The following is a 25,006-nucleotide window of genomic DNA, read 5'->3' as shown; positions in this document are numbered from 1 at the left end:
AAATGACAAATTTGTACCACTGAAGCACGTCCTACATCATCAGAGGCGATGTGTTGTAGAGGGCCTGATCTTGAAATCTAGCTTAAAGAGTTTTGTCCTTTAGCAAATACATCCAGCATGTACGTGGGCTGGTTGCACTGGGCTTAATGGGGACTATATGGTGCACTGCACATGGGGGAAAGGTGACAAAAGGTCAGAAGACTTTTTTCCATGGTGACCACGTGTGACAGTGAATTAGACACTCTTTGGTTTATGTCGTAAACATAGATGTGTTGGAGATGACATACGTACTGTATGTCCACTGGAAGTATAGAGACATTGTGCACAACTCATCAGTTCATGACTTTGTACAAAAAAAAGCAAAAATAAAGAATAAATAAATCACAGATTCAATTTGAAACAAATCTAATGGTAGCTTTATTTGTCACTATGGTGTTTTTCAGTGTAAAATCATTTGTAAATACAAAGTTCGGTTACAGTATGTTTTTTAGTTTGCACATGAAGACCATTAGTCTCAAAATTTGCAAAAATCTAAAATGAAAATAAATAGTTTCACGCTCAATCTGATACCAACCACTACTTGTCATATAATTTAGGTACAGCAGGAAACAGGAAATATAATCTCCACTTTATTCAGGGGTCTCTGTTTGATTAGCCATGTTTGAGCTCGTGCATGAGCGCAGGACCGATCGTCCCTCTGTCACTGGTAGCATCCTTGAGAGTCTGGAAGAGGCCGAGAGATGTTGTGGAACGCCCACTGCAAGATGCCGTCGATGGAGCCCTGCTGAGAAACACACAGCGGGAGGAAGACAAAAAAATAGTAGCATCAGAGTCCAGGTGACATCATCTGACAGCAGATGTGTATGATGTCAGTGACAACAGTGATATCACATAGCAACAATCTTTTCCAGATTGCAGCGGTTATCAAATCATATCGGGTTATGTTTGCAGTTTGGGGGGAACATTTTGTCAGGTTTTTAGGTCACTGTCAGCACAGCCACAGTTCCTCTGTGTGAAATAAAGGATGAGGTAAAGATGAAGCCCTGATCAGAGCAAAATCCTTTAACAACCACGAGGCAGGTGCCTTAATCTAGCCTCTTGCTTCAAAGTATTATACTCCAATCTATCCTTATTTACCCACACATCTTGACAAACTTGCATATAGCAGAAAGTACATTTGTAACATTAGCAAATGAGAAAATAAATATTCTATAGAATCTCGAATATATTTTTTCCTTCTCTCTTCTTCTTCTTTCTGGTTTTTCTTGATTTTCATTGTTTCTGTTCAGTGCATGTCCATCATGTTCATCGTTCCTTGAGTTATTAGTAGAGGTCTCCCTAATAACTTTAAGCTTCCTACCCCTCCCGCACAAGCTTTTATTTGCTCTGAATTCATCTATATCTAAATACAGGATATGTAAACAAAAAAACAAAAAAAAAAATTAACTGGCATACTCACTCTGACTGGTCACTGTGCACTACACTTTTCTTTTCTTTTTCTTTTTATGTCAATGTTGGTTTTTAATATTCTGTGATTTATTCTGTGATTTTATGCTTTTATCCTATTTAAGGTGACCTTGGGTGACTTGAAAGGCGCCATCCAACAAATAAAATGTATTATATTATCATTATTATTATCATATGTTAATCATCAATGATAATTATACTTATGTGAAAACTACAAAAATAATTCTTCACTTGATAGAAGAAGACTACAACACAAACAACACTCCTCATCACATTTTGTTTGCTCATCAAGCCCATCTTGTGTCTGGCATGCTTCTGGTCATATTCATATCATGTCTGCGGTATCGACGTGTAACTGAGCCTCACTCACGTCTCCCAGGATGGAGTCCAGTTCATCTTTATGGAGGACGGGCTCGGGGACAGAGGAGCTCTGATCGTGACTCAGTGTATTTTGAAGCACTGGGGCGAGCTGGACACACAGCAGAGATTACATTGATTACTATTAACATAATGACACATGATAATGTATATATTATCTGTACATACGCAGGCTTTGTTTCCCACATTTGCAGACACACCTGTAAGCCTCTGGATTCAGCTTCCTTCTCCGCAGAGCCGCCCCAGGGCCTGGAGCAGGACAGGCAGACGGATCGGCCTCTAGCAAACACGGGGATACTGTGAGTGAGTCAGACTGTTCTCTGCGGTGTGTAATGTTACTGTCCATCAATATGTGACTTCCAGCACTCGAGGGGATTACAGAGGAAGCGGTTCAGACCATTTCAGACAGAAAACCAAACCGTTTGGAAGGGACATGGGCTACATTATCAGCATCCAAGGACGTTCTTTTTTAGATCATATGACTTAAAATAAAACACTAAAAAGGCTTAAAAGAAGTGAGGTAATATTATATAACAAGAAAATCTAAATAATCATCAGTCAAACTCACAAATAAATATGGATTTACATTGGTTTTGCTTCACATCTGTATCTCTTTCTTGCATTTTGTAAAAATCATTTATCCTTATGTGCAGTACACATTATACTGCACACCCTGCTGCAGATATCCATCTACAATCCATTAGTCACCATTAGCTGCATAATTATCACCGTAAGCACACACCCTTAATGCACATCGTTGATCAATACAAACACAAACAGGAATCCACAGGAAGTTCTTTGCCAGTAGTAACACACTCACTGATGCGCATCACTTTGAGGCTGAGATCAGGATTCGTCAAGCTAGTGGAAAGGAAACATGTTGTTTTCATTATGGGTCTACAGCAGTAGGAGTGAGGTCTGGATGTCTTACTTGGAGAAGTGGCAGTGTGCGTGGAAACGCCCCAAACACTGAAGACAGTGAGTCAGGTCTCCTCCCGCGAGGTGACAAACACCACACACCTCCCTCACACTGACCAGCTCTCCACCCGAGCACTGCATCAAACATTTTTTATAGATTTTAGCAAACAGGACTGTTTTGCGACACCAAACTGCAACAAGGAAAAATGTGCAAAGGTTGCCGGCATCACAAATATAAAAAAAACAGCCTTGAGTCTGTACCTGGTTCCTGCCGCTGCTCCCATTTATAGAAGGTGTGCCGCCGGTGAGAGACGAGGACGACAGCGAGGAGAAGAAAGAGACGTCTGTGATGGAGTCGCTGGTGTTTGTTTGCTGAGACCGGGCAATGAGTGGCTGGAATATAAAATACAACTATATTATGCCAAAAAAAATAAGCTTTTCCAGATCAGTTGAAAGCTGCACGAACGAAAAGAAAGAAATTACAATTACATATTCAGTGATGGCTTCTTCATTCAAAAATGGAAATGAAACACAAAGATATACATGTACATATTCAGCATGACCAGTGTCATATTGTATCATTCATATACGTACTTGTAAAGGTAGCTGGGCTGACTCGGTTTTCACTCTGTTGCCACGGCACCACTCACACTGCCAGGGACCACTGAAGGTTATAAATGTGACACTGAAACCTTCTTTTCAGAGAAAAAAACAATGTGTCCCTGAACACACACACACAAGCCTACAGTCCTGGACGCAGGAACAAGGAGCCTCCCCATAAACGAGGCTATAACATATGCCGAATTTACAAGAAAGACCAAATTATGAAAAATATCTCAGAAACAGTGCTTTGCATGTTTATAAAGTTTCTCCAAACTCAACAACTCACAAAAGTCAGCAATTTCATAAGGGAGTCTGGTGGATTATCTCTATCTTGTCATCTCCTTGCTGTTGCTGACTATACTTGATGTGACCTGTAACATTGGTGTTAAATTTTGCAATTCTGCAAAAAACATGAATGTCCGCAACATTCTGACATCATTATCAGCGTACAAACCGAGCTGTCAGCGCCCCCCAGCTGCCCACAGTATATACTGACAGTATTACGCAGACAGACAGATGGATACCTTGGTATGGATTTGAGTGGAGGGTCCAGGCAGGTCAGGTGAAAAGCTCGAGGACAGCCATCACAACAGATCAGCTCGCCTCCGTCCTTACACACCGCACACTCATCATCATTATAATGAACCTCAACATGTAGATAATGTAGAACACGTAAGACAAACAGCAAACACACACACACATGTTCAAAATCAGGTGGCTGTGAACGATTAGGTCATCTACCATGTCTGTGGTTGTCTCCCCCCTGTGGTGAAACGTCTTCCTAGCAGCGCTGGACTTGGACGCTTCATTTATTTCCTCTGACTGACGACAGGAGTAAAACTCCCCACCTACATTCATGCACTTTCTGGCACTTCCTGTTGACATGACAGAGACTTTTTAATGGCCTTGATAATACAGGACAGTTTTATCAACATTTGTGACCAAATAAAAACACAGATACTCACCTAGTGACTTATCATCTGAGCCAAACACCTGCTTGATGAGGAGCTTCTCTCTGGCCTCATGGCTGACAGGCAGCTTAGCTGAGGAGGAGGAGGACGAAGTGGAGGAGGGCAGAGTGACTGGCGTCTGTACTGAGGAGGACACCGGCTGAACACCTGAACAAAAGTTAAATGTGTTTGTAGTATTCAGGCACCATCTGTCTATATTTCAAAACATGTTTGATTTATAATTACTGTTTCCAGATGTGAGCTGTGGGGCTGGAGCTTCACTCTTCACTCTGTAGAGCTTCACTTTACCACCTGGAGAAAACATCGGAACATATTCTTTTTATTCACTATCAATCACTACTTCGGCTTTTGTTTTTCACAGATTGCCACATTTTCTTTGTTATCTGTACTGCTGGTTTAAATTTCATTCGTTTTGGAAACTTGGCAGGGCAGAAAGATGTGTAGAACTGGCTGTAGTGGCCACTGTGATGAGGCGAGAAGAGATGTGTTATGAGGAATTAAACCTGGTCCGTCGCTTGTCTTGGCATGATACTGCGGCTGCTGATCGCGTGAGTTTGTCACTCTGTCGTCGTGGCTCCTCTTCTTGCTGTGAGGTGTTTTATGGCCTCCAGAGGATCTCTTCTCACCAGCATCCCGTCCTGTCAACAAAAAGACAGAAATGATGAATAAATACAAGCTCGTGATTTAAAAAAAACTGTTTTAAATGTCTTCTGATGTCTCTGACAGTCAGAACTCTGTCCTGAAAGTTCGATGACAGGGAGGATGGATCAGGGCTGCGGTGGAAAATGAGTTTCTACTTCCTACGAATTCTTCAGCTGTTTGGATAATGTAACATATCTAAATAGCAGGAATTGTATTTTGAAATTAAATCTTATTCTGCTCTTGAACTGGTGTATTAAGATGCTCAATTTCTAGATTTCCTATATAGCTTCATATGTTCAAGATATAACTATATGACCTTCATTAGAGCATGTGCACTCCTTTTTAATTCAATCAGGCCTGATCACTGTTGGTACCATTCTGAATTCTCATTATCTCAATTGCACATTGGTGGTATAGTAGCCGGTTTCTATCCCTATTTGTTACCATCCAGCGGCTGAAAAAAGACTACCCTCCGTGAAAACATAGTAAAATCCACTAGATCTGGATTTTTTATTAAGATCTGCATCAAACTGTACCAGCCACCTTAATATGCCTGATTTTCTTCATCAAGATCCATGCCTTATTCCCTGAGACATTAACGAAAATGTCAGAAAACATCCTGTCTCGCAATGTTAAAGAAAGTGAGAAAAACATCCTAGATTTTTGGATTTATACACATTTGTATCAAAAGTTAATTGGGTTTATTCTGGGCCAAGGACCCTGTTCAGTCCTTTGAAATCACCGAACAGAGAAATACGTAAGTGAGACTTGAACGTGACATACTCGAGTGCAGTTTAGTGAGCAGCGCCTGCAGTTTGGGGTAGCTGTCCCGGTTATAGTCTTTGGACAAGTTGCTCCAGAAAGCCTGGATGGTGGGTCTGCTCTGCTCCAACAGCCAGGACAGGAGAGAGTACATGGCCTTGTGGATCCCTTCTCTGCCCTCCCTTTCCAAAGTATCCTATGAAAACAAAAAAATAAAAAATCACAAGATAAATTAATTCCGTTCCTTCAAATATGCGCTATAATCTAAGAAGGCACTCCAGGATCAGATGGCGATGGTGAACGCTGCCTTCAATGGGACAAAGCTTTATAAAAATCCATCTGATTTTGTAGACAAAAAAAGGTACAATCTATGTATGCAAATTCTTGTAATCAAAATAGTTTTAAAGGCAAACAAACTAAAAACCAGAGACATTTTCAATCAAAGGTCGTTAGTTTCAGATCTACTTACCTTCAGTAGCTGGTCACTGATGATGTTTTTGTCTGCCAGACCGTAGACGAGAGGGAAAGGGTCGCCTACAGCCATGGCGATGTCAGTCCGCAGCTCCCTCAGCAGAGAGCGAAGGTTTGTGTCCCTAACAGCTCCCACTTGGGACATGATGTGCTTTGGGTGTGAATGAGATTCAAAGTGACCCAGAACCTGGGAGCACCTGAGATCATACCAGTGGTGTTTTGGGATGGAAGAGGTGTGTCCATCTCAACGAAGGAAATACAGTTCAGGTGCACGGTTCTTGCTGACTGACATGTGGGCGTCTTGAATCATGTGTGTTTTTAATAATCTTTCAGGTCTTGTTCCACATCTTCCTGAGTTTCTTATTTAATACATATATATATATATATATATCTATCTCACTGATGCATATGTTCTGAGAGTTTCACATACTCCACAATGAAGGTTTCGCCCGTTAAGCGAGGCCACCCTTGACCTCTTGTCTCTGCGGAGTTCATCCGTCCACCAACAGCACTAACTGTCTCCGTCCGCCTGTTGACCCCTCAGGGGGATCGAATGACATGCTGTCCGTCCAGGGGAATACCTGTCCTCTTACATCAGGGAGAGCTGAGTGCAAGCGACCCGACACGTCACAGTGACAGTTTCCTTCTTAAAAGGTTCTTTCCACTTCAACTTCCCCTTAACTATCAGGTTCTCAGACACTGACTCCACAGGGAGTTCAGGAATTGTGCAACAGGCAGGCAGAAATGAACACCGTGAACAATTAATTGATTGATTGAATGGCTTGTTGATTGTGCCTTTTCTCACTCTGAAGGTGAAATATACTTCAGTCAAAGATAGAAGCTAACTTGGCTAACGAATTAAGCTAGCCAGCATTAGCCATCAGTAACCCATTTTACTAATGTTAGCTAAGATGCAGGCTATTAAAATGCGCTATTAAGAAAAATAAAGCCTATGTTAGATATGTTTTACATTAAACTCTCCAATTCTAATATGAGAAACCCTATTTTCACATAGTAAAGCATGACAATAGCCTAAAAACATGCCATTAATTCCTGTTCCCAGCAACTATTTTACATTTTCTATACCTCTTTGAAATGTGACCGGTCATGTGATTGAAGCCATAAATACCTTCTTGTGTGAAATATGCCCAAAAACCTACCATCCTCTATTTCACTTTGTTGATTATAAAAGAAACATGGACGCACAAATTCTACATTCTTTTCATTAAAAAAACGTAATTATAATCCGATGTAAAGTAGTAGACCATTTTGCTACCAGGTAAATGTGGATGGTTAGGAGAGTGAAGCCCTTTAATCTGTAATTTATTAATCATTAAACATTATTACATTATTCATACTGGTGAACAAGGACCACTTCTACAGAGGGACGTTCACAACATACATATTACATTATTATATACAGTGCAGTGCATTACAGTGGATCGTTATATGTGTATTACCGGGATGGAGGTAAGGGGGGGAGACAGGAGGGGGGAGAGGTTAAAGAGGAAAGAAGGGACAGGAAAGCAGAGGAAGTGGCTGGAGGGAGGGGGAGTTGTGATAGTAAGTCGTCTTTTTATTACTTCTTTTTTTTTTTTTTTTTTTACCACAGTACAGTTTGTTTTATAAAAGTTAAACCCATAGAGAGATAGAGTGCCACGTTTTCACAGCTACTGTTAGGTGAACCTACTGGAAGTTGACTCGTTGTGGGAATATCAAATGAGTTACATTTTGTCATGAGATGCTATAGAGAGATGCTATAAAACATTCTAAGATAGTCAACCTCCTTCCAGAGTGCGGAGACCCTGGAGGGCAGGCCAAAGGTCAAAGGTCAAAGGTCAAAGATCAGATCAGCGTGCATGCGTGCTGCAGACATTCAGACGTGGTCGGCCATCTCGGAAAAAATGGCCGACCCCTCCACTATTTCTCCTTCTTTGTTTAGGCATCATTTTTGGTGCTTTCCCTTTTTATATATAAAAAATACAAAACATAACAGCGAAAAGAATTCCGTTGGTTGTCCCGTTTTTTCCCCCTTTATCGTTTTTTCCAAAACTGTTTTTTGTTCGTTTTCATTTCAACATTTGCTTTTGTTGTGTTTTTTTTTTTCTTTCCGTTTCTCCTCCAGTCACTTACATATTGACAAAGTATACAATATTTTACAACTGAACAAGACTGAAAGATAACATTTGATTTGTCCAATCAGATACAAGGCCCGCATCCTATATCCAATTAGAGAAGTCAACTGGAAGCTAACCAGTAGTAAGCAACACAACAAGCCTATGGTGTGAAGGGAGCTGTCCGACTTCAGCTCTGCATTAACATGAGCACCCGCCCTCGGGGACAGTAGGTTCTGCCGGTTTGTCCAGCTTGATGTCGATCACTGGGAATTGTCCGGTTAAGGAAAAGTCAGGTGAACAGAGATAAAAGTACTCGAACTTGTAGCCACTCAAGGTAATGTAGCAATACTGCAGTACGGAACGCACAAGTACAAGTCATGCATTTAAATATTCATTTTCGTAAGAAGGATAAAAGTATTAGCATCAGTATATGCTTGAATGAAAAACTAAAGCACAGTGCTCATTATGAAGGACGACCCATTTCAGAATAATGAATTATCATATGGGATTATTATTGTAGTATGTGATCATCACTTAAATGTTGTAGCTGGAGCTTGTTTTAACAACTTTATATCAATTAACTGCTGGATAACTAGAAAATAAAGTTATGAAATACATTTAGTTGGGTAACAAGTACATAATTCACCTAAGTAGTAGTAGTAGTTGTTGTTGTTGTTGTTGCTATGCTTGTTACTATTATGTATTTGTGCATACAGTGCACCATTGTAATCTATTTTCCAAAAATGGGGAATAGCTCACCTCAGAGTTTGTGTATTTTGTCTCTAAAACACAGATAACTTTGTTTCTAATATGTATAAGTGCCTTAAAAGTTTTTCAAGCAGTATTAGCAGCCTTTAGCCTCAAGCACAGATGATTAGCGAGCTACAAAGCTCTGGTAAGCTCACTTTTCTCTAAATCAACACCTCCAGATTTTTTTTTTCGCCCCAACCAACTCCTAAGGTTGACTTAAAATTGATGGAATTTCACTTTAATAATCTGATATACAGGAAAAAGAAGTCCATAGCCTCAGAGACAAACATATGACATAAAGAACAGCATATATCTTTTTTCTTGAACTGAAGCTGAACAGAAGTTTTGATCATCAGATGAATCCTAAAATAAATCCCCACACTACATTCCTGTTGTGCAGGATTGTACCGTCATTTTAAAATCATACACAAAACTATTTTATAGCCGCAGCTCAGCTAAATGTTTTGATCTGAAGCAGCAATAATGCTCCATTTTTGTGTTAACACTGTTCACCTATTCTGTTTGTTCCCATGTAATCATATAACTGTGACCTGTAAATAATAAATACGTTCTCAATTATTAAAATTAAACTTTCTGCACGGTGTTATTTATTTATAGTCCTTTAAAACACAACGATGTTACCTCTTTATTCCCTTCTGTCCTTGTACATAGTTGTCCAGAATAGGTACCCAGTGCATGTTTTATTGATCCAAGATGAACTGAATATTTAGACGTATGTGATTTTCAGACTGTAATCTGAAGCCAAGTGCTGTTTGTGTATCTATTTCTACAGATGAGGAACGGCATCGCAAAGTTTCACGTGTAATCGTGAGAATCTCTCCATTCAGTCATTCGCTTTCTTTTATGTAACATCCATCACGCCTTCAGTGCATGTCACCTCCCAGACAGCCACTACGTGGTGCTACACCTGTGCATCCACACAATCTTCCTGGCTCTGTGCATTTCCTCCCTATTAAGCAGAAAAAGGTTTAATGGCTAATGCCTCAGCAGACAGTAGGCTGGGCGGTCTGTTTGTACCAGCGCCAACAACCACTAAGAGATTAAAAATAAGCTGCCTCTTTCTTGGCTCTTTTTGCCGTCGACACAGTGAGTCACAGCGGCTGCAAAGGATACTGCCTTCAGGATTTGCATCGTCCAAGCTTTCCATTCCGGGTAGGGCTGCTGCCACCCGACGAAACAGCTAGGAGTAGGGGAGGGGAAGGAGGAGGGGAAGAAAAGAAGATGCGCAAAAAGGAGAAAAGGAAGGGAAGTGGTTATTTACTCGAGTAAAAGCAGCAAAACCACACTGTAAAAACACTCCATTACAAGTAACAAGTCCTGCATTCATTGTGCATGTACTACGTAGGCAAAACTATTATCTGCAAATAGAAAAATGTATCATATTCTGTATCCAATCATCTTTTTTTCTATGCAAAATCTTACAAAATAAAGAATAAATAACTAGTAATTGTAGCTGTTGGATAAAAGTATTAAGAAAATTAAAAAACAACCTCTTAATTGTAGTGACATACAACTACAAGTACCTCCATTGTGTACTTGTAAATTAGTTTATGATCTCAAGTGTGCACCCTTATCTAACACACTCCTCGACGTATCTGCTCTTATTAACTGTATTCATCCCCGCTGGTGACTCGACACCTTGGAGGGACGCAGCAGTGGCAGAAATGCTGAGAGCAACTGCCGCCCAAAATGCTGCGAAATATGGTGAAACTGCAGGGATCACCTGTTTGACATTGCAGCCCGTCTTGGCACTGGTCTCGATGAACATGACGTTCAGCTCTTTGGCTCTCTGCTCCCCTTCCTCGATCATGATTTGCCTGCAGGAGAAAAAAAAAGAAAAAAAAAACGGAGGCCAGACTTCAGCATCGCGCCGCCGACGGCTAATTTATTCAGCGCTGACAGGTTGATGCTTTCGGGTTAAGAAAACATTGACAGCGGCTGAACGCAAACACGCTCACCTCTTCTCCTCCAGATCTGTTTTGTTGCCGACCAGCATGATGATGACATCACTTCCTCTCTCTGTCCTGACATCATCAATCCATTTGCAGGTCTGCTGGAATGAATTCACATCTGTGGAGGGAAGGCTCTTATATTATTATTTCATCCAGTCTTTTGTTACGCCAAAACAGCACAATTAGCAGGTTCCAGCTCACTTGTAATGTCATAGACGACCACAGCTACTGTAGAGTCTCTTATGTAGCTGGGGATGAGGCTCCTGAAACGCTCCTGTCCAGCAGTGTCCCACAGCTGCAGCCTTACCTGCATTGACAAAAACACACACACACACCTCCAGCAGCTGTCTCAACATCAACCATCACACTACACGCAGACTATACAGATGTAAGGGCTTTGTAAGTATGCACCCAACGGGATAAGCCAGTATCAGAGCGTGTGCAGGCTGACGGAGCATAATATCCTGACAAAGACGTAGTATTAACACTAGCTAAAGTGGATGATCCATGGGAACGGCTTTGACTTCTTATGGCTGGAAAAGCCAAAGCGCCAAAGCTACCAGAAATAACCTTAGGGTAATCGTGTTAGTCTGTGAAGAGAGGAGTAATTAAGCAAATCAAATCAAGGATTATGTGAAAACTCAGTGGAAATTGGGGCCATTTTCTAACGTGGAACTTGACTTGGCAAAAATGAAAGGGGCGAGTACATGAATTTGTCTTAACGTGTGAGTTGTTTTAAAAAGGAGAATCTAAAGGTTTTCCTACTGTTCGGTCTTCCAGGTACATCGTCTTTGATAGGAAGTCTATTCCGATGGTCGCCTGTGGTGAGGAAAGAACAAAAGAGAGGGGGGGGGGGGGGGAAATCATCAGACTTTAAAAGGCTAAATGTCTCCCTGCACCATCTGTTGTTGCTGGCTGACTGACCGTCGTTTACATGAGGCGAAATACAAAAAACTCTTCAGGGAAATAGAAAAAAAAAAGAGCTGATAAGTACAGAAATCGAATCAGACTGAAAAACTAATTTCATTTGTTCTGCCCTCAGGGCTCGATCATTCAGACCTGTTATGTACCTGACTTCTATAATGGAAAGAATCATTTGTATTTTTCTTGATGAGAATATTGCTCTGCTAACATTCACATCTGGTGACTGACAGCCTTAAAATAACAAAATCATTTATGCAAACTTATGTTACATGGAACCTGATTGTGATTTGAACATCAAGCAGGCGATTCGCTGTAATATTATTCAGTTGTTAATCAGTCACTATTGTGCCACACAGGTTAAATATATACATGAGACCTACAGTGTGATTAGTCCCATTGTTCCATTTGTTCAAATCGAGGAGGATGACTGGTGGAGAATTAGTTTATAAAACATAACTGAACAAAAGAAAAGTGGTAATAGAGCTGACAACATGTACAGTCATTAACCGTAGGCAGACATTTATCAGGCAATAGAATATATTCATTTTTCTTTTTGTCTGTGGGTCTCACCTGATATGTGTTGTCGAAACTGTCATACATGAATCTAGTGATGAGAGATGTTTTCCCCACTGGAAGAACAGAGAACAGAGAGCAGAGGTGGATTAGATCAGGTCGTAAAGAATCACACAGAATCGTCCCTGAGTAGGTTCAACACAATGAAAACGGTCGTCCGTCATTTTCCTCCATGACAACGTCGCAATCGGACATTCAACCACTGTAATCATCACTATCAAACCAACAACTAGGCAAGAATTTCAAGGTTAGATTATGACATGAAGAGTCGAAACTAATAAGAGACGAGCCAGCTCCTGTGCCTGAGAATAAAATCTGCCTGATAGATCAACGCAGCCTTCGCAGCCGTACCTTTCCGAATGCGGAGGAAAACAACCCTGAAATCTTCAGATGTATTCTCACAGTTTTACTTCTCTAGAGGTTATTTCTTTATTGGTGACACATGTGATCATTTCCATTTGTGCTTTTCCCATTTTTATACATTTCCTGTTTTGAAAAGGAAGCTTAAAAGGCAGATTCAAACGTTGAAGGATCTGACGAAAGCTAACGTCAGTATCTGACACAGATGTAGTAAATCGAATGAACTTATTGCTAAAATGCCGCATTTCTTTACATTGATGAAAATGTCAATAATCTAAAACCGAATTTTGAAGCACACAAGAATGACATTTCATTGTTTAAAGGTTGAAAAACTGCATTATGTTCATACTCATGTCTGTCGATTACTTCTTTGACTGGTGGATTGGCCGAATGAGTCCACGAAATGTCCAAAAATTGAGAGAATGCCTGCTGCAATTTGTCAAAGGCAGAGTTTATGACTTCAAATGCCTTGTTTTGTTTGATCAGCTGTGATAAAAATCCTAAAGGAATCACGTTTACAGGGATACAGAGCAGAGAAAAGAGGTAAATCTTCACACTGAAGAAGCTTCATCCCCAGAATAGGTGACAGGTCTGCTCAATATAATGATTTGAAACATTGATTCATTCTTACATTTATTTTATTGTTATTAACATCATTGCATGATATAATGATATTTGTGCTGTTCTGTTTGTATTTTCTTGTTGAGTAAAGTGTTTTATTCTTTTTTGTATATATCTCCTTGATACATTATGTGTTTAGTTCTGTTTTTATGTATAATTATTTAATATTATGTGTTTTGTGGTGATTCGTATCTATTTCCTTGATATTTTATGTGTTTGTTCTTGTTGAGTTTTGTGATACTGTATGAATGCCGATGTTGCCTTTGGTTTACAAATGATGTGGTATGTGCCATCGATCCATGCTTTATATATCACTTGTCCCCTATAAATACAGACTTTAATAAAAATACAATCGTGAAATGGTCGTGGTTTGATTTCCTGTCGATCGACTGATCGATCAGCGGGCTACCTGCTTCGGTTCTACTCTCTATCTCACTGTGACAAGGAATGCTGCTAAACACGAGCAGAGAAGTTGTGTCCTGAAAAATGCACAAGGCCGTCGTTAAGCAGACAGAGACACAAAACACATTAGATATTTATCAGCGCACATAAGCTCGCTGGTGACATCTTGGAGGATGAAGGTGAGCCTCTTGAGCAGGATCCTTTTTTTATTTACATCCCACCCAGCACCATCTTTAGCTCCATTTATCTTTTCTTTTTTACATCAGAGCCACACATGAGCGAGGACAGGACTTCTCCAGCGAGGCCCTCCGGGGCTCTCATGCAGACAGCAGCGCCTCTGAAGCCAGCGATGGGCAGTGGCCACACCAGGCCTCGATTCAGCACCGTGGACAGCAACATTGCAGTACAGGCCACACACACACACACACACTGAAGCATCACAATGCAACACAAACACCGGTCAGGCTGCTGTCACATTAAGGGGCCTGATTCTGTTGCATTGTGCTGCTGTATTTTATGGCATATGAGCTTCATCTGCTGCCACTCTGGATTGTCTGATGTCTGAACACGTATACAGGCTGAAACCAATATCGATCAGCCAACCTCCCGAATCATCTGTGCAACAATCACATCAAATCACACACACACACACACACACACACAGTCGTTCCCACCACCACGAATAGATAGATGGATTATTGAATAAAAAGGTATAACGTCGTGGCGCTGTCAGGTCCGGGTTTTTTTTTTCTTATTCGATTATTTATGGGACCGAATCCGGAGACTGCGAGGGTTTTAGAGATGCTACAGACATCGACGAGCCTAGGGTGTGTCCCGAACTGACACATGGGGGACTGTTTATTATCTCCTCCACAGAGGGGGATAAAAAAAAACCAAAAAAAAACACGAGTGATGGAGGGAATATGAAACACACACTGTCACGTCGCTTCATAAAAAAAGGTGTGCTCGTTGTTAGAAAAAATAAAGAGATGTGGGTGAAATGAAGCTGAAAACAGGCTGAGCAGTATTTTTGTCGGTCACTGCAGCATATCAAAACATCCCAGCTCATATCGCCCTGCTGGGATGACGATTTAAAAAAAGAAAAAAAAAAGAAAGAAGCGATCGAAGCAATCCTCGAGGATTATTCAGAACAACTGCGTTATTTTTCACGTATCATAAAAAGGTGAGACTACACGAGTCATTTACGTTCATGCGGGCTTTTTTTTTTTTTTTCCTTTCCTCCTTCCTTCATCGGTTAATCAGTCACACATTGGGCGTCAAATCCGACCCAGAGCCAGCTCAGACAGCACACATCCTCTCGATTTCAGCTGAAAACTTTCCACATAAAATATAAAACCCCAACACGGATTACATACATGGCCTTCAAGCATATACGCATATCAGGGGAAGGGTAGCCCAAACCTCGCCCCCCTCCCTCCACCACCTCCACCACCACCCGAGAAGAACTGACTCACCGCTCTGCTCTCCCAAAAACACGAGTTTAAATTTCCTCAGGGGGTTCCCCAAATCTCCTCCGGCTGACATGGTGGCAGATAAAGAGCTACAAACTTGGATTTGTTCTTATATGTTTCTTATCGCTCGGCGTCTCCTCCGTCGTGGGTGCGCAGGGGGAACCTCCTCTCCTCACAGAATGATGGGAATGCAGCTCAGCATCCTCCTGTCAATTTCGGCGAGCCGGTGCGCATGCGCGACCTCACCTATTTGAATCATCACCTTTGGGCTGGACCTGAAACAAAATTCGACTCTGTCACGTCTTGTGCATGTGTGCTGCGTGAAGGTACATTCAGGTTTTATCCATTACAAATGAAAGTAGACTAAAAGTAATAATGTATATTCACTCAAAAGCTGTACGGTTAAAGTCAACTTTAGCTGAGGCCTACTTCAGTAACCCGTTTTTAGTTAAAGCTACCTTCTACTTCACTCCATTACTAAGATAAACATACCAGTCACTCCACTATTTTTACAGATTTCAAATGATCCTATAACATATGATGTATTACTGCCCAACACTATGTAAAGTATTTAAAATAACAAAAAAGATTAGTCGTATTTAATCAATTATTTTATTGTGAATCCAAAATTATAACGTAGAAATATAAGTCTCGAAAAGACACAATTCTACCCAAGTACTTCTGATACTGTTCATGTACTTTTTTTTTTACTCAGCTACATTTCTTGAATGCAGTACAGACAATTTGGAGTATTTTTTTAATTATCTTTATTTTCATACCTTAGTACTTATTGTACATACGCTTCACATGTGGTTGTATAGTACTACTACTGTTGAGGAGAATAAAAACACTGCAGCTTTTAAACTGATTCCACAGTCACTTTCTTTATATTTCTAAACCACCAGAAATCACTTTGTGAATGTGCAGAGATTTAAAGGGGCATGCCAACTTTTTGATATTGGACTTCTATTAACTTGAGGGAGGCAGATTAAAAGAAGAGTGGTCAACATTGATGCAGCAGAGGCAGAGAAATCCTAACTTTTATTCCTTATTATTAGTATTAGTCAAACTTCTTGAAAACTCTGGATCATTCACTTCCCATAATGCATCTTTCAATAGATTTTAAACTCCAAGCACCCAGTTTGTAATGCAGGGAAACACATGACTACATAAAGGATGTCATGTCTAAATAGAGACACACTGTGTTTCTACACGTTTAGTACCTAATATGATTAGAAAATTGACTTTGACATGTAAAATCAGTATTTCCAACTCTTGATTTTCAAAGAGAATATATCTGGGATTCCTCACTAGAGGAAGCTTGTAAAAGGGAGCCACACTATGAGAATAGTGGATTTTAAAATGTTGTTTTTTTGTAATGGAAATAATATTTTACAGACACCAAAAACTGTTTGTGAAGGAAGTTTGATGCATGTTCGAAGCTGTTGTGTGTCACCGACTGGGATTAATTGGGCATGGTAACTTAAGTTTGCAATAATAATGCATCAATAATGCTTCGGAACAGAATTTTAGTCAACTCCTGTCAGTCAGCCAAAATATACACACCAACATTACCATGATTTTGTGCAAAAATGTCAAAAACCTTAATATTAATGTACAAAATCAAACAGCTCTGCCTCCTTCTCTTTCCAGAAAGCAAAGCTTCGGTCGATGTATTTACAAATGTCTTCGTTGTTGAAACAGGAGATGTGTGTGTCACTGCCACACTCATCTGGAGTTGCAGTTTGAACTATAACTTTGGGCACGAGTCTGGAGTCTGACAACAATGACGATGGTGATGGTGATGGACAGCGGCACGGTCTTGAGTCCCCAAAGAAGCGAACTTTGATGTCCTCGAAGCCATCGCTCCACTGTCGGCTGCCGGCCCGGATCTCCTGGAGAACAGCCTTGTGGAAGTCCCTCACTACCTCCCAGGGGAAACTGCCGACATGGTCGAAGACTTCGAAGCAGAGCAGGTGTCTCATCTTCCTCTCCTCAGGCGACAGCTCCTGCTCTAAGATGTTAAAGTATCCCAACATGAAGAGGTCGAGGGTCAAGCTGTCGTGGCTCACTGCGACACCATCAACGTCTGGCAGGAATTGTTCCGGGGAGTAGGCTTCTCGAGGAGGTGGATTTTGTGAAGAGTTAGAGGAGGACAAAGAGGGTTTTTGCACATCTTTGAGCTCTAGTTTATTCCTCCAGGAGTTTAGCATCTTGTCCACAGCACCCCGTTGTTGGCAGAATTGAAACATGGAGGTGATCCTCTGTGGGGGCGACGCTCCTGTCACTCTCCCTGACACTGCTTCCTGTCCCTGTCTCTGCCTCGCCGCTCTCACTGAAATAGCATATGCAGATTTCTTCCAGTGGCTCAGGAAAAGCACCACTATTCGCTCTTTCCTTAAGCTGGTAGTCTCCATCACAGGTATACGTGTTTTTGGAGGATCACAGTTGTTCGAACCACAGTTGAGGCTTGCGTTGTCGTTCTGGTTGTTCGCTGCCGAGACTCCAAACATTACTGGGTCTCCTTTCACAATCCCACCGAAGGGATAGATCGCACCAATCTGACCTTCAAAGTTGGATCTGAGGTTTCTGACAGATACCCCAGACTGTTGGATCTCCCTCTCCACCCTCTCCCTCCGTGCTCTGCTGTAGCTGTTGGTCTCTAGACGATGGCTAAAGGCTGACGCCATCCCTATAAGAGGAATCCTATATCCACTGGAGGTCTCACCATGTGCTGGCACCATCTCTTGGCCCAATTCCTGGCCTAAATCAGTTCCTAAACTATCTCTGACCCCATGCAAACCCTTCATCCCCTCCATCATGCCTTCCACTATCCTCCTCTCACCCCCATCCTCTGTGGTTTGGGTCAGATTAGCCACCAGCAGTGACATACTCTTAACAATCTCCGAGACACGACTGCACCACACTGGCAAAGTGAACTGGATTTTCCCTTCTGTGTCCATCTGCTGTAGGACCTCTTTGTTCAGCGAGATGTTGACAATCGGATCTGGTAAAATCGACCTCAGCTCCTCGGTCAGCCTGGTCAGCTCCAGCTCATAGGCCTGGCAGCGCTTCTGCAGTGAAACAGTCTCAATCTGCTGCTGCAGGTACACCAGGTCATCATCTGTTAGGAGCTCGCCAAAGGGCCCGAGGACTGCGTTGTGGGTTTGCGAGTACTTCCAGCCATCCACTGGTGTGCAGCCATTATCCATGCCCTGTTAGAGGGACAAAGAGATTTTACAAAACAAACCTGAGAGATTATTTTGTGAAACATTTTGGTAAATAAGCCAAGAGATGGATGAGGAGGCACGTAGTTGCACAGTGTTGTGTGCTTTTTCTTGGCCAGCCAAGAAATAGCGCCCAACAAAACCACAACGTAACAGTTTTACACTTGGCTTTAGTCAAACAAGTCAAACAAACATGATGTAACTGGTTAATTAGTGATCTTTTCGTCTTGCATGGACAGGCCTATCTTCACAGGAGAAAATATGCTTTGACTGGTTTGCATTTCTGTGAACCAATCCCAGTTGTCTTGGTTGGTTTCAGGGGAAAAAGGTGAGAGCTGTTAGCTTGTTTGGTTCATACCCTTAGCGTTGCCCATGTTAGGATGGGGGTAACTTGCCTTTTCGGCGTGTAGGTTGCTGGCTCGGAAGTGGCTGTTGTGGTTTCCAAGGATTTTGAAAACAGGAGCAGGCAGATAATGGAAGGGAGGACAATGCTAAGCTAAGCTAAGCTAAGCTAACCGGCTTCTAACTGGTGTTTCATATTGAACAGACAATCATGACAGTGGTACCGGTTTTCATACCTAAGTTTTGCCAAGAAACTACAAAAATATATAGTACATATACCTTTAAAATGCATTTAAAAAAAACACTTATATACAGCCCCACATGCTCAAACATAGCACATCCAGACCAGAACAATACAGTAGAACAGATAAATACCTGTCTCCTCTGTTCCTCCTCATCCTGCAGCCTGACCTGCAGCTGCCGCACCATCACCTGTCGTTTCCACTCAGCGATGGGGCAGCCGGCTTCATCGTGAGTGGGCACCAGGGAGTCAATGTCAGCGAGGATCACATCGACGATGGGCACCTCCTCCAACAGCTCCTCACTGTCGAGCTTCTGTCAGCGTTCAACACACGACAGTCAGAGTGTCACTGCTAAACAACTTCTTCTTTTTAAAGCACTTCTGCACCAGCTTCACTATCAAAACCCATGAATTTATTTTAAACATTTACATCAATGTTTCCAGCACTGCAATTGCAAAATGAGCAGAGGTCTTTATTACTACCAGAGCTGTGATGATCCAGTGGGTCTGTCTCTGCTTTGGATCTCTCAACACACCAGGTGGTCTGCGTGTACATGTCCATCATATTTGAGAAGCTTCAGCTGGGCGTTCGTTTTAAAAAAGGGCAGCTGAAGTTGTTGTTTTTTTTTCATTCTATACAGGGTTTATTTTTATCTCTACAGTCAGCCGGCTCACCGTTTGTCCCGTGAAGACTGCAGTGAATCCGGCGTGCCTCAGGGACTTCATAGACTTCATGTGGGACATGAGGGTGAGGTCCCTCTCTGGAGGCTTCAGATGGTGGAATGATGTCACAACTGTAACAAAGGCAAAAGGTCCAACATCCAGTTTTAAAATGTGTCTGTATTAAAACACGTTTCACATGGTGGTTATTGTTTTTTCATTATAGTGTTACTGTTAACGTGGTCTGCCTTTAATAGAAATAATCGAAGAAAAAAGGCAAGAGGCTTCCAGTATGTATTTAATCATATAATATATAAATAAATCAACAGTGACAGAATAACATGGCCGATTCATAAATAATGTGTTCGTAATGAAATGCAAATATGCGCTCTCTGTCTGTTGATCACCTGACGAGGCCACCTGGACATGCTGGATGGAGCCCGGGGAGGGTTTCTTTGAAATGGCAGCAGGGGTCAGAGAGGAAGAGGTCACAGGAAGTGGAGAAGGTTGGCGAGGCAGGGGGAGCACCTCCTTCACTGGCTGCTGGGGACACACACACACGCAGCAGGGGTGAGCCACGCTTAAAGGGACAGGTCCACATTTTTCCTCCTGATGAGCTTTTATTCCCATGCTGATATTTTGTGATTTTCTTACCCCTACACATTGCACATTGGTGTTGCATAGTTTATTCATTGCAGTAAAAGAACAGGTGTAGCTGTTATTATCAATCATGGCTCCTTTCCAGTAATTAGTGATGTTATTAACGACACCTGTGCTGTGTGTGACGGGTTAAAGTCTCCTGCTGTTATATCAGTCCCTGCACTAATGAGTGGTCACCTTGCTGTTCTCCATGTCGGCTCTGCTCATTCACAGCCGGCGGTTTCAAACCAGCAGGAGCTCCTCTCTCTAGAAAAAAACAACAGGAAGAATGACGGCAATATACAGTAACAGCAACCGGGTGAAGTGAGCAAAAGAGAAAAACAGGAAGACCTGTCCAGGAGAGAAACGTGACACAGAGCATCACAAGGTTTAAACGGTTTAAAAGTAATCTTCTAAGAGACTGAGACCCCCTTGATGACACACACACACGAACACACACACACACACACGCTCAATGTAAAGAACACAGGCCGCTGCTTGTAGTACTTGTATCAAAAACAAGACGTGGTGAAACAGGACCCCGGTCAGTGAAAGTAGCGTAGCCCACACAGAGTGCAGGAGAAAGCGTGTTGGGAGTTTGGAGAGACATGATATCCTGCTTCAGGTAATCTACTGATTCACAAGCAACAATAGTCTCGATACTACACGAGCAATTACAATGTTTCTTCTAGTTAGATGCCTCGTAAGAAGTTGTATGCCTCATTAGTGGCTTTGAAAATGTTTTATACAGCATACATTACCTCAAGTTTATAAGATGTTTGATATTGTTATATTCTATACTTTCTATTGAGCTCATTTATCAGTCCAGTGTTTTTATTCCACCTATTACTGGAAATGGTTATAAATGTACCTGCAACTAAAACATTGCATCGTTGCCTTGTGTTGTTTGCCTGCTACTCATTGCTGGTGCTGCCACTCTTAGCTAGGACCCCCTTGAACAAGACATTTTATCTTTATTCAATGTATTGCTTAAAGAAAGGGTCAACTTACAATGTCATCCATCCAAAATTCAAATTAGATAGGTATTTGTGTTCAAGAAAAGTTTCACTTCACATTGAAAATCCTATTGTCACATACCAATATTTCACTTTTGAGCTTGAGCTGAAGATGTTGTAATTTTTCATTCAATCTCACATCATTAGATGTTGCAGCCTATGAATTAATTTCATGCGTAATAACCTAAATGCTTTAAGCTTGCATGCAGTACTTACAATATGGTCCAGAAACTGTGGAATTAAAGACAATCTGACAGTGGACGGATGCTCAGAAAAAAAATGCTGGAAAAATACAATAATTATGGAAAAAGGATGTAGAAAAAATGTAGAAAGTCCAGAGACCTCTTTCCTCTCGGACAGCCACTACACAGTAAGACCAAGGAGCAGCACCGCCTGGACCCAAACCTCAGATGGGGGCCCTTCTTAGTGTGCATAATTAAAGAAGTGGGATAGGGTGACCTGCACCTGGAAGTATAGGACAATAGCTCAGTGAATGTATGTAGGAGACAACATACTGTTCCATGGTGAGGCGGGAGTGTGTGCTCATGTTTGGACACCTCCTCAGGAGCTCAGATGGTGTGTGTGTCACACTTATGACACAAGATGACAGGAACATTATATCCGTGGCTGCTTGACCGCGGCTTTGTGTAGCACGAGTTCTTGACCTCTTGGGGTGCAGAGATTTGGCTTTGGAGCAACATGTAGTTTTGTAATCTAATTACTTTAGCCGATTCTGCCAGCAGCTGCAGGCTTCAGTTGAACGTGCTGTTGCTATAGCAACCCCTACTGGCACAGTTCCATAGCAGCTAAGCTAATGCTGTTATATCCACCATTTTTTTGGCCAAGCAAACATTGACACACAACTTCTATCTGCTCAGTAAATGCCCTTGTTGTTATACTATCTTTGAGAACTCATTTTAATATACCTTTTTCTGTGGTTGTTTATTTGTTATCAACTTACTGCTTACCTAGCTAGCCTTGCTATCTCTGGCTAAATTGTGTTGCTAACATTCTAATCAATGCTAACTGTTTATTTACTCTTGGGCTAACAGTAAACAGGGCTGATACATACAGTATGTGTATGATTATAGATTAAGCTTGCTGTCGGCTATTTATTACGTGGAATGAATGTTCATAAGTGAGATGTGATGAAACATTTCCTTTCCTGGCACAAGAGACCATCCAGGTGAACTGTCAGGTAGCTAGTTTATGTTAGGCTACCCATTTGTGAATTCAAATCCTTCCTAGCCTAGCCTACAGAGTTTGCTTTTTTACAGGTGGTTTATTTGTATTTGTATTTATATCTATATCACTATCATTACATTACAAGTTCTGTTCACTCTGCTGGCATGAAGTTTGGACTTGACCCTTTCAATCTCTACTACATGTAAGTATTTTAACTAGGCTCAGCTCTTTTTAGATAAATCTTTATTATATACTGAATTGTGATCTTTAGCAACAGGTATTCTTGATGATGATTGACAGTGATTGAGAAAAGATTGAGCAGTATGCTTTGTCGTTGCTAAAACGTTGTAGTAAACTTTCAGCTGTAGTTAAAGTAGCAGTTGTGGACACTGATTTTATGTCTCTTTGATGGAAGTAAAAAGTTTGGTGATAAGTGTCCAAAATATAGGGGTTCTGAAACAGTCTCTTATGGTTTACCAAAAAAACCCTAAAATTCATCCCAGCACTGTACCAAGTGCATTGTTAAGAGGTGCGGGGTCGATAATAGGCGTGGCTGGTGGCAGTATCTGATTCTATGGCTATTCAAGTCAGGTGCCAAGCCAGAGGCAGCAGGGTAGAGGTTCGGACTCAGGCAGTGAGAAGCTTGGTGAGTCTCCTCGCTAGCTTAAATAGTCCCTATTTAAAATCCATATTAAAGTAACACATTGTAGGTTTAGGGACCTAACCCTTTATAACGGATAGCTGGTCCAGTACCTTCTGAACAGGGGTAAACTCAGGATCTAAAAGGTACAAACATTGTGACATCAGGATGACAGCAAGACAGAAGTATAGAAAGAGAAGCGCAGCACATGGTTAAATATTAAACATTCATGCCATAGAAAAGAGACCTTCATTTATCCAAGCAAACTCACTGTTCATCAATAGTCTACTGTAACCTCAGTGCCCGATGGGAGGCAGCTGCCCCTCACTCAGTCCAGGGCCTTTGTGTCTAGCCCAGTATTTCTGCCTCTGTTATTAGGGGATTAGTCTGACTGGCCTTGTTGCAGCTGAGCACATGGTGAGTACATAATCAATAATGGAAGGCTGCACAAACGCAGAAGGACAGTCTCACACAGGCACATGCACATGTGTCCACCCTCAGCAAAAGTACAGACTGTTATGCAACAGACATGAGGAGACTGTTATGTTATCCATTTATTCAGGTGCTCGGTCAGCAGGAACGCTGTCTCGTCAGGGTCATGTTTATGTGGTAAACGTGACGGGATGATGGACATTGCAACATCAACTGAGAAACATAATGTGCTGCACAGAAGTAGTCGCACCAACAATGAATAATTGACCTTGTTTTGGTCACTTTTAAGTGAGTAGAGGCTGTTCTCGTTACGTTGTAGGTAGGTCAAAAAACCTAGAAGATCAAGATATAAAGATCCACTCCCAACATCTTTAAAGACATGAAAATACCATCCACGACCAAACACTTTTCACATGTTTATTTGAGATAGGTAGAGGTGTTTGATCGATGTTGTTACGCTCAGACATAGCCACGCAAGCTGTTTTTATGCTCGGCTAAGCTAACTGGCTGCAACAGTCACCATGGCAACAACAGTCACTTCTGGGTGCTGAACTGCGGTCGATTTGCATAGTTTCGAGGTAATCTTAAGATGTAATTTACTTTAGTATGAATGTACTGGCATTCTCTACCTGGACTCTAAAGATCCAGGTCTATTCGCCTCTCAAGCCTGAGTTAACATGTTCAAAACATAGACTGAACACGAATTCAATCAATGTCACAATTTACTGTGAGCTCATTTTTTTACAGTTTTATCAGCGCAAAAACTTACTGGGTAACATATATTCACATGTGATGCCACGTTACTATTCCAGTTGCTTATGGACGGTAACGTTTTCTTGTTGAAAGGGAGGAATAAAAGCAGCCTCAGATCTGGATTTGGGAATTCAATATCTGTTGTTCCAATTCTGTTATTGCAAAGTCAGGCCTTTCTTTACATTGCGCAGGCCAGTCAAATGGACATGAAAATGAAATTTGAAAGTTAATAAGATTAAAAGTTATTGTGGAAACAGATTCCTACAGTTGTTAAATCTGAAAAAAAAAAATTGACTAAGACATTCATGGCTTTTGTCTTGTAGATGTTGAGACATATCTGCAGCTTGGTGGGACAATATGAGGAAACAGCAGTCCCCCAAGATGACTGATACTGTGCGCAATAGCGATGTAAAATTATAATCATCACAGAAGTTAACGCAAACATTCACTCGTCCTTCTCCCATAAT

General features: G+C 41.5%; 3 protein-coding genes across 4 annotated transcripts; all 3 read right to left on the bottom strand.

The window, feature by feature from the left end:
- Window positions 1–388: 388 nt before the first annotated feature.
- Window positions 389–7,377, bottom strand: aire (autoimmune regulator). 2 transcript variants are annotated; one of them, XM_030403737.1, is made up of 13 exons: window positions 6,211–7,377; window positions 5,763–5,937; window positions 4,841–4,975; window positions 4,563–4,628; window positions 4,332–4,484; window positions 4,108–4,259; window positions 3,891–4,012; window positions 3,358–3,427; window positions 3,025–3,156; window positions 2,777–2,898; window positions 2,046–2,124; window positions 1,838–1,936; window positions 389–784 (listed from the first exon to the last, which is right to left on the bottom strand). In XM_030403737.1, the coding sequence occupies exons 1-13, from the start codon at window positions 6,355–6,357 to the stop codon at window positions 701–703; spliced, it is 1,536 nt and encodes a 511-aa protein (XP_030259597.1). In that variant the 5' UTR covers window positions 6,358–7,377; the 3' UTR covers window positions 389–700. The 2 variants fall into 2 exon arrangements, with proteins under 2 accessions (XP_030259597.1, XP_030259598.1); XM_030403738.1 differs by having other exon boundaries at window positions 4,108–4,241.
- Window positions 7,378–7,785: 408 nt separating this feature from the next.
- rab6bb (RAB6B, member RAS oncogene family b) lies at window positions 7,786–15,631 on the bottom strand. Its single transcript, XM_030403739.1, has 8 exons — window positions 15,408–15,631; window positions 12,547–12,605; window positions 11,818–11,871; window positions 11,254–11,359; window positions 11,059–11,170; window positions 10,824–10,917; window positions 10,214–10,280; window positions 7,786–8,592 (listed from the first exon to the last, which is right to left on the bottom strand). Exons 1-8 carry the CDS (start codon window positions 15,475–15,477, stop codon window positions 8,528–8,530), a joined length of 627 nt encoding a protein of 208 aa, XP_030259599.1. The 5' UTR covers window positions 15,478–15,631; the 3' UTR covers window positions 7,786–8,527.
- A 1,114-nt stretch (window positions 15,632–16,745) lies between these two features.
- espnlb (espin like b) lies at window positions 16,746–20,318 on the bottom strand. Its single transcript, XM_030403736.1, has 4 exons — window positions 20,282–20,318; window positions 19,890–20,008; window positions 19,349–19,528; window positions 16,746–18,619 (listed from the first exon to the last, which is right to left on the bottom strand). Exons 2-4 carry the CDS (start codon window positions 19,956–19,958, stop codon window positions 17,015–17,017), a joined length of 1,854 nt encoding a protein of 617 aa, XP_030259596.1. The 5' UTR covers window positions 19,959–20,008; window positions 20,282–20,318; the 3' UTR covers window positions 16,746–17,014.
- Between the last annotated feature and the right edge of the window lie 4,688 nt (window positions 20,319–25,006).

This window comes from Sparus aurata, chromosome 21 (assembly GCF_900880675.1).
Source record: "Sparus aurata chromosome 21, fSpaAur1.1, whole genome shotgun sequence".
Classification (NCBI taxonomy): domain Eukaryota; kingdom Metazoa; phylum Chordata; class Actinopteri; order Spariformes; family Sparidae; genus Sparus; species Sparus aurata.
This window is presented reverse-complemented; position numbering and strand designations above follow the sequence as displayed.

Excerpts from the sequence above, each read along its gene's own strand:
- espnlb (XM_030403736.1), bottom strand. The coding sequence starts at position 19,958 with ATGTCCCACATGAAGTCTATGAAGTCCCTGAGGCACGCCGGATTCACT. Across the intron at positions 19,529-19,889 it reads CAGTCTTCACGGGACAAACG|AAGCTCGACAGTGAGGAGCT; the intron begins GTGAGCCGGCTG and ends GAACGCTGACAG. Across the intron at positions 18,620-19,348 it reads AGGAGGAACAGAGGAGACAG|GGCATGGATAATGGCTGCAC; the intron begins GTATTTATCTGT and ends TCCCTCTAACAG.
- aire (XM_030403737.1), bottom strand. The coding sequence starts at position 6,357 with ATGTCCCAAGTGGGAGCTGTTAGGGACACAAACCTTCGCTCTCTGCTG. Across the intron at positions 4,260-4,331 it reads CTCAGATGATAAGTCACTAG|TCTCTGTCATGTCAACAGGA; the intron begins GTGAGTATCTGT and ends GCCATTAAAAAG. Across the intron at positions 1,937-2,045 it reads CTGAATCCAGAGGCTTACAG|CTCGCCCCAGTGCTTCAAAA; the intron begins GTGTGTCTGCAA and ends CTGTGTGTCCAG.
- rab6bb (XM_030403739.1), bottom strand. The coding sequence starts at position 15,477 with ATGTCAGCCGGAGGAGATTTGGGGAACCCCCTGAGGAAATTTAAACTC. Across the intron at positions 11,360-11,817 it reads TGTACCTGGAAGACCGAACA|GTAAGGCTGCAGCTGTGGGA; the intron begins GTAGGAAAACCT and ends TTGTCAATGCAG. Across the intron at positions 10,281-10,823 it reads CGGGCTGCAATGTCAAACAG|CTGTTTCGTCGGGTGGCAGC; the intron begins GTGATCCCTGCA and ends CCCTACTCCTAG.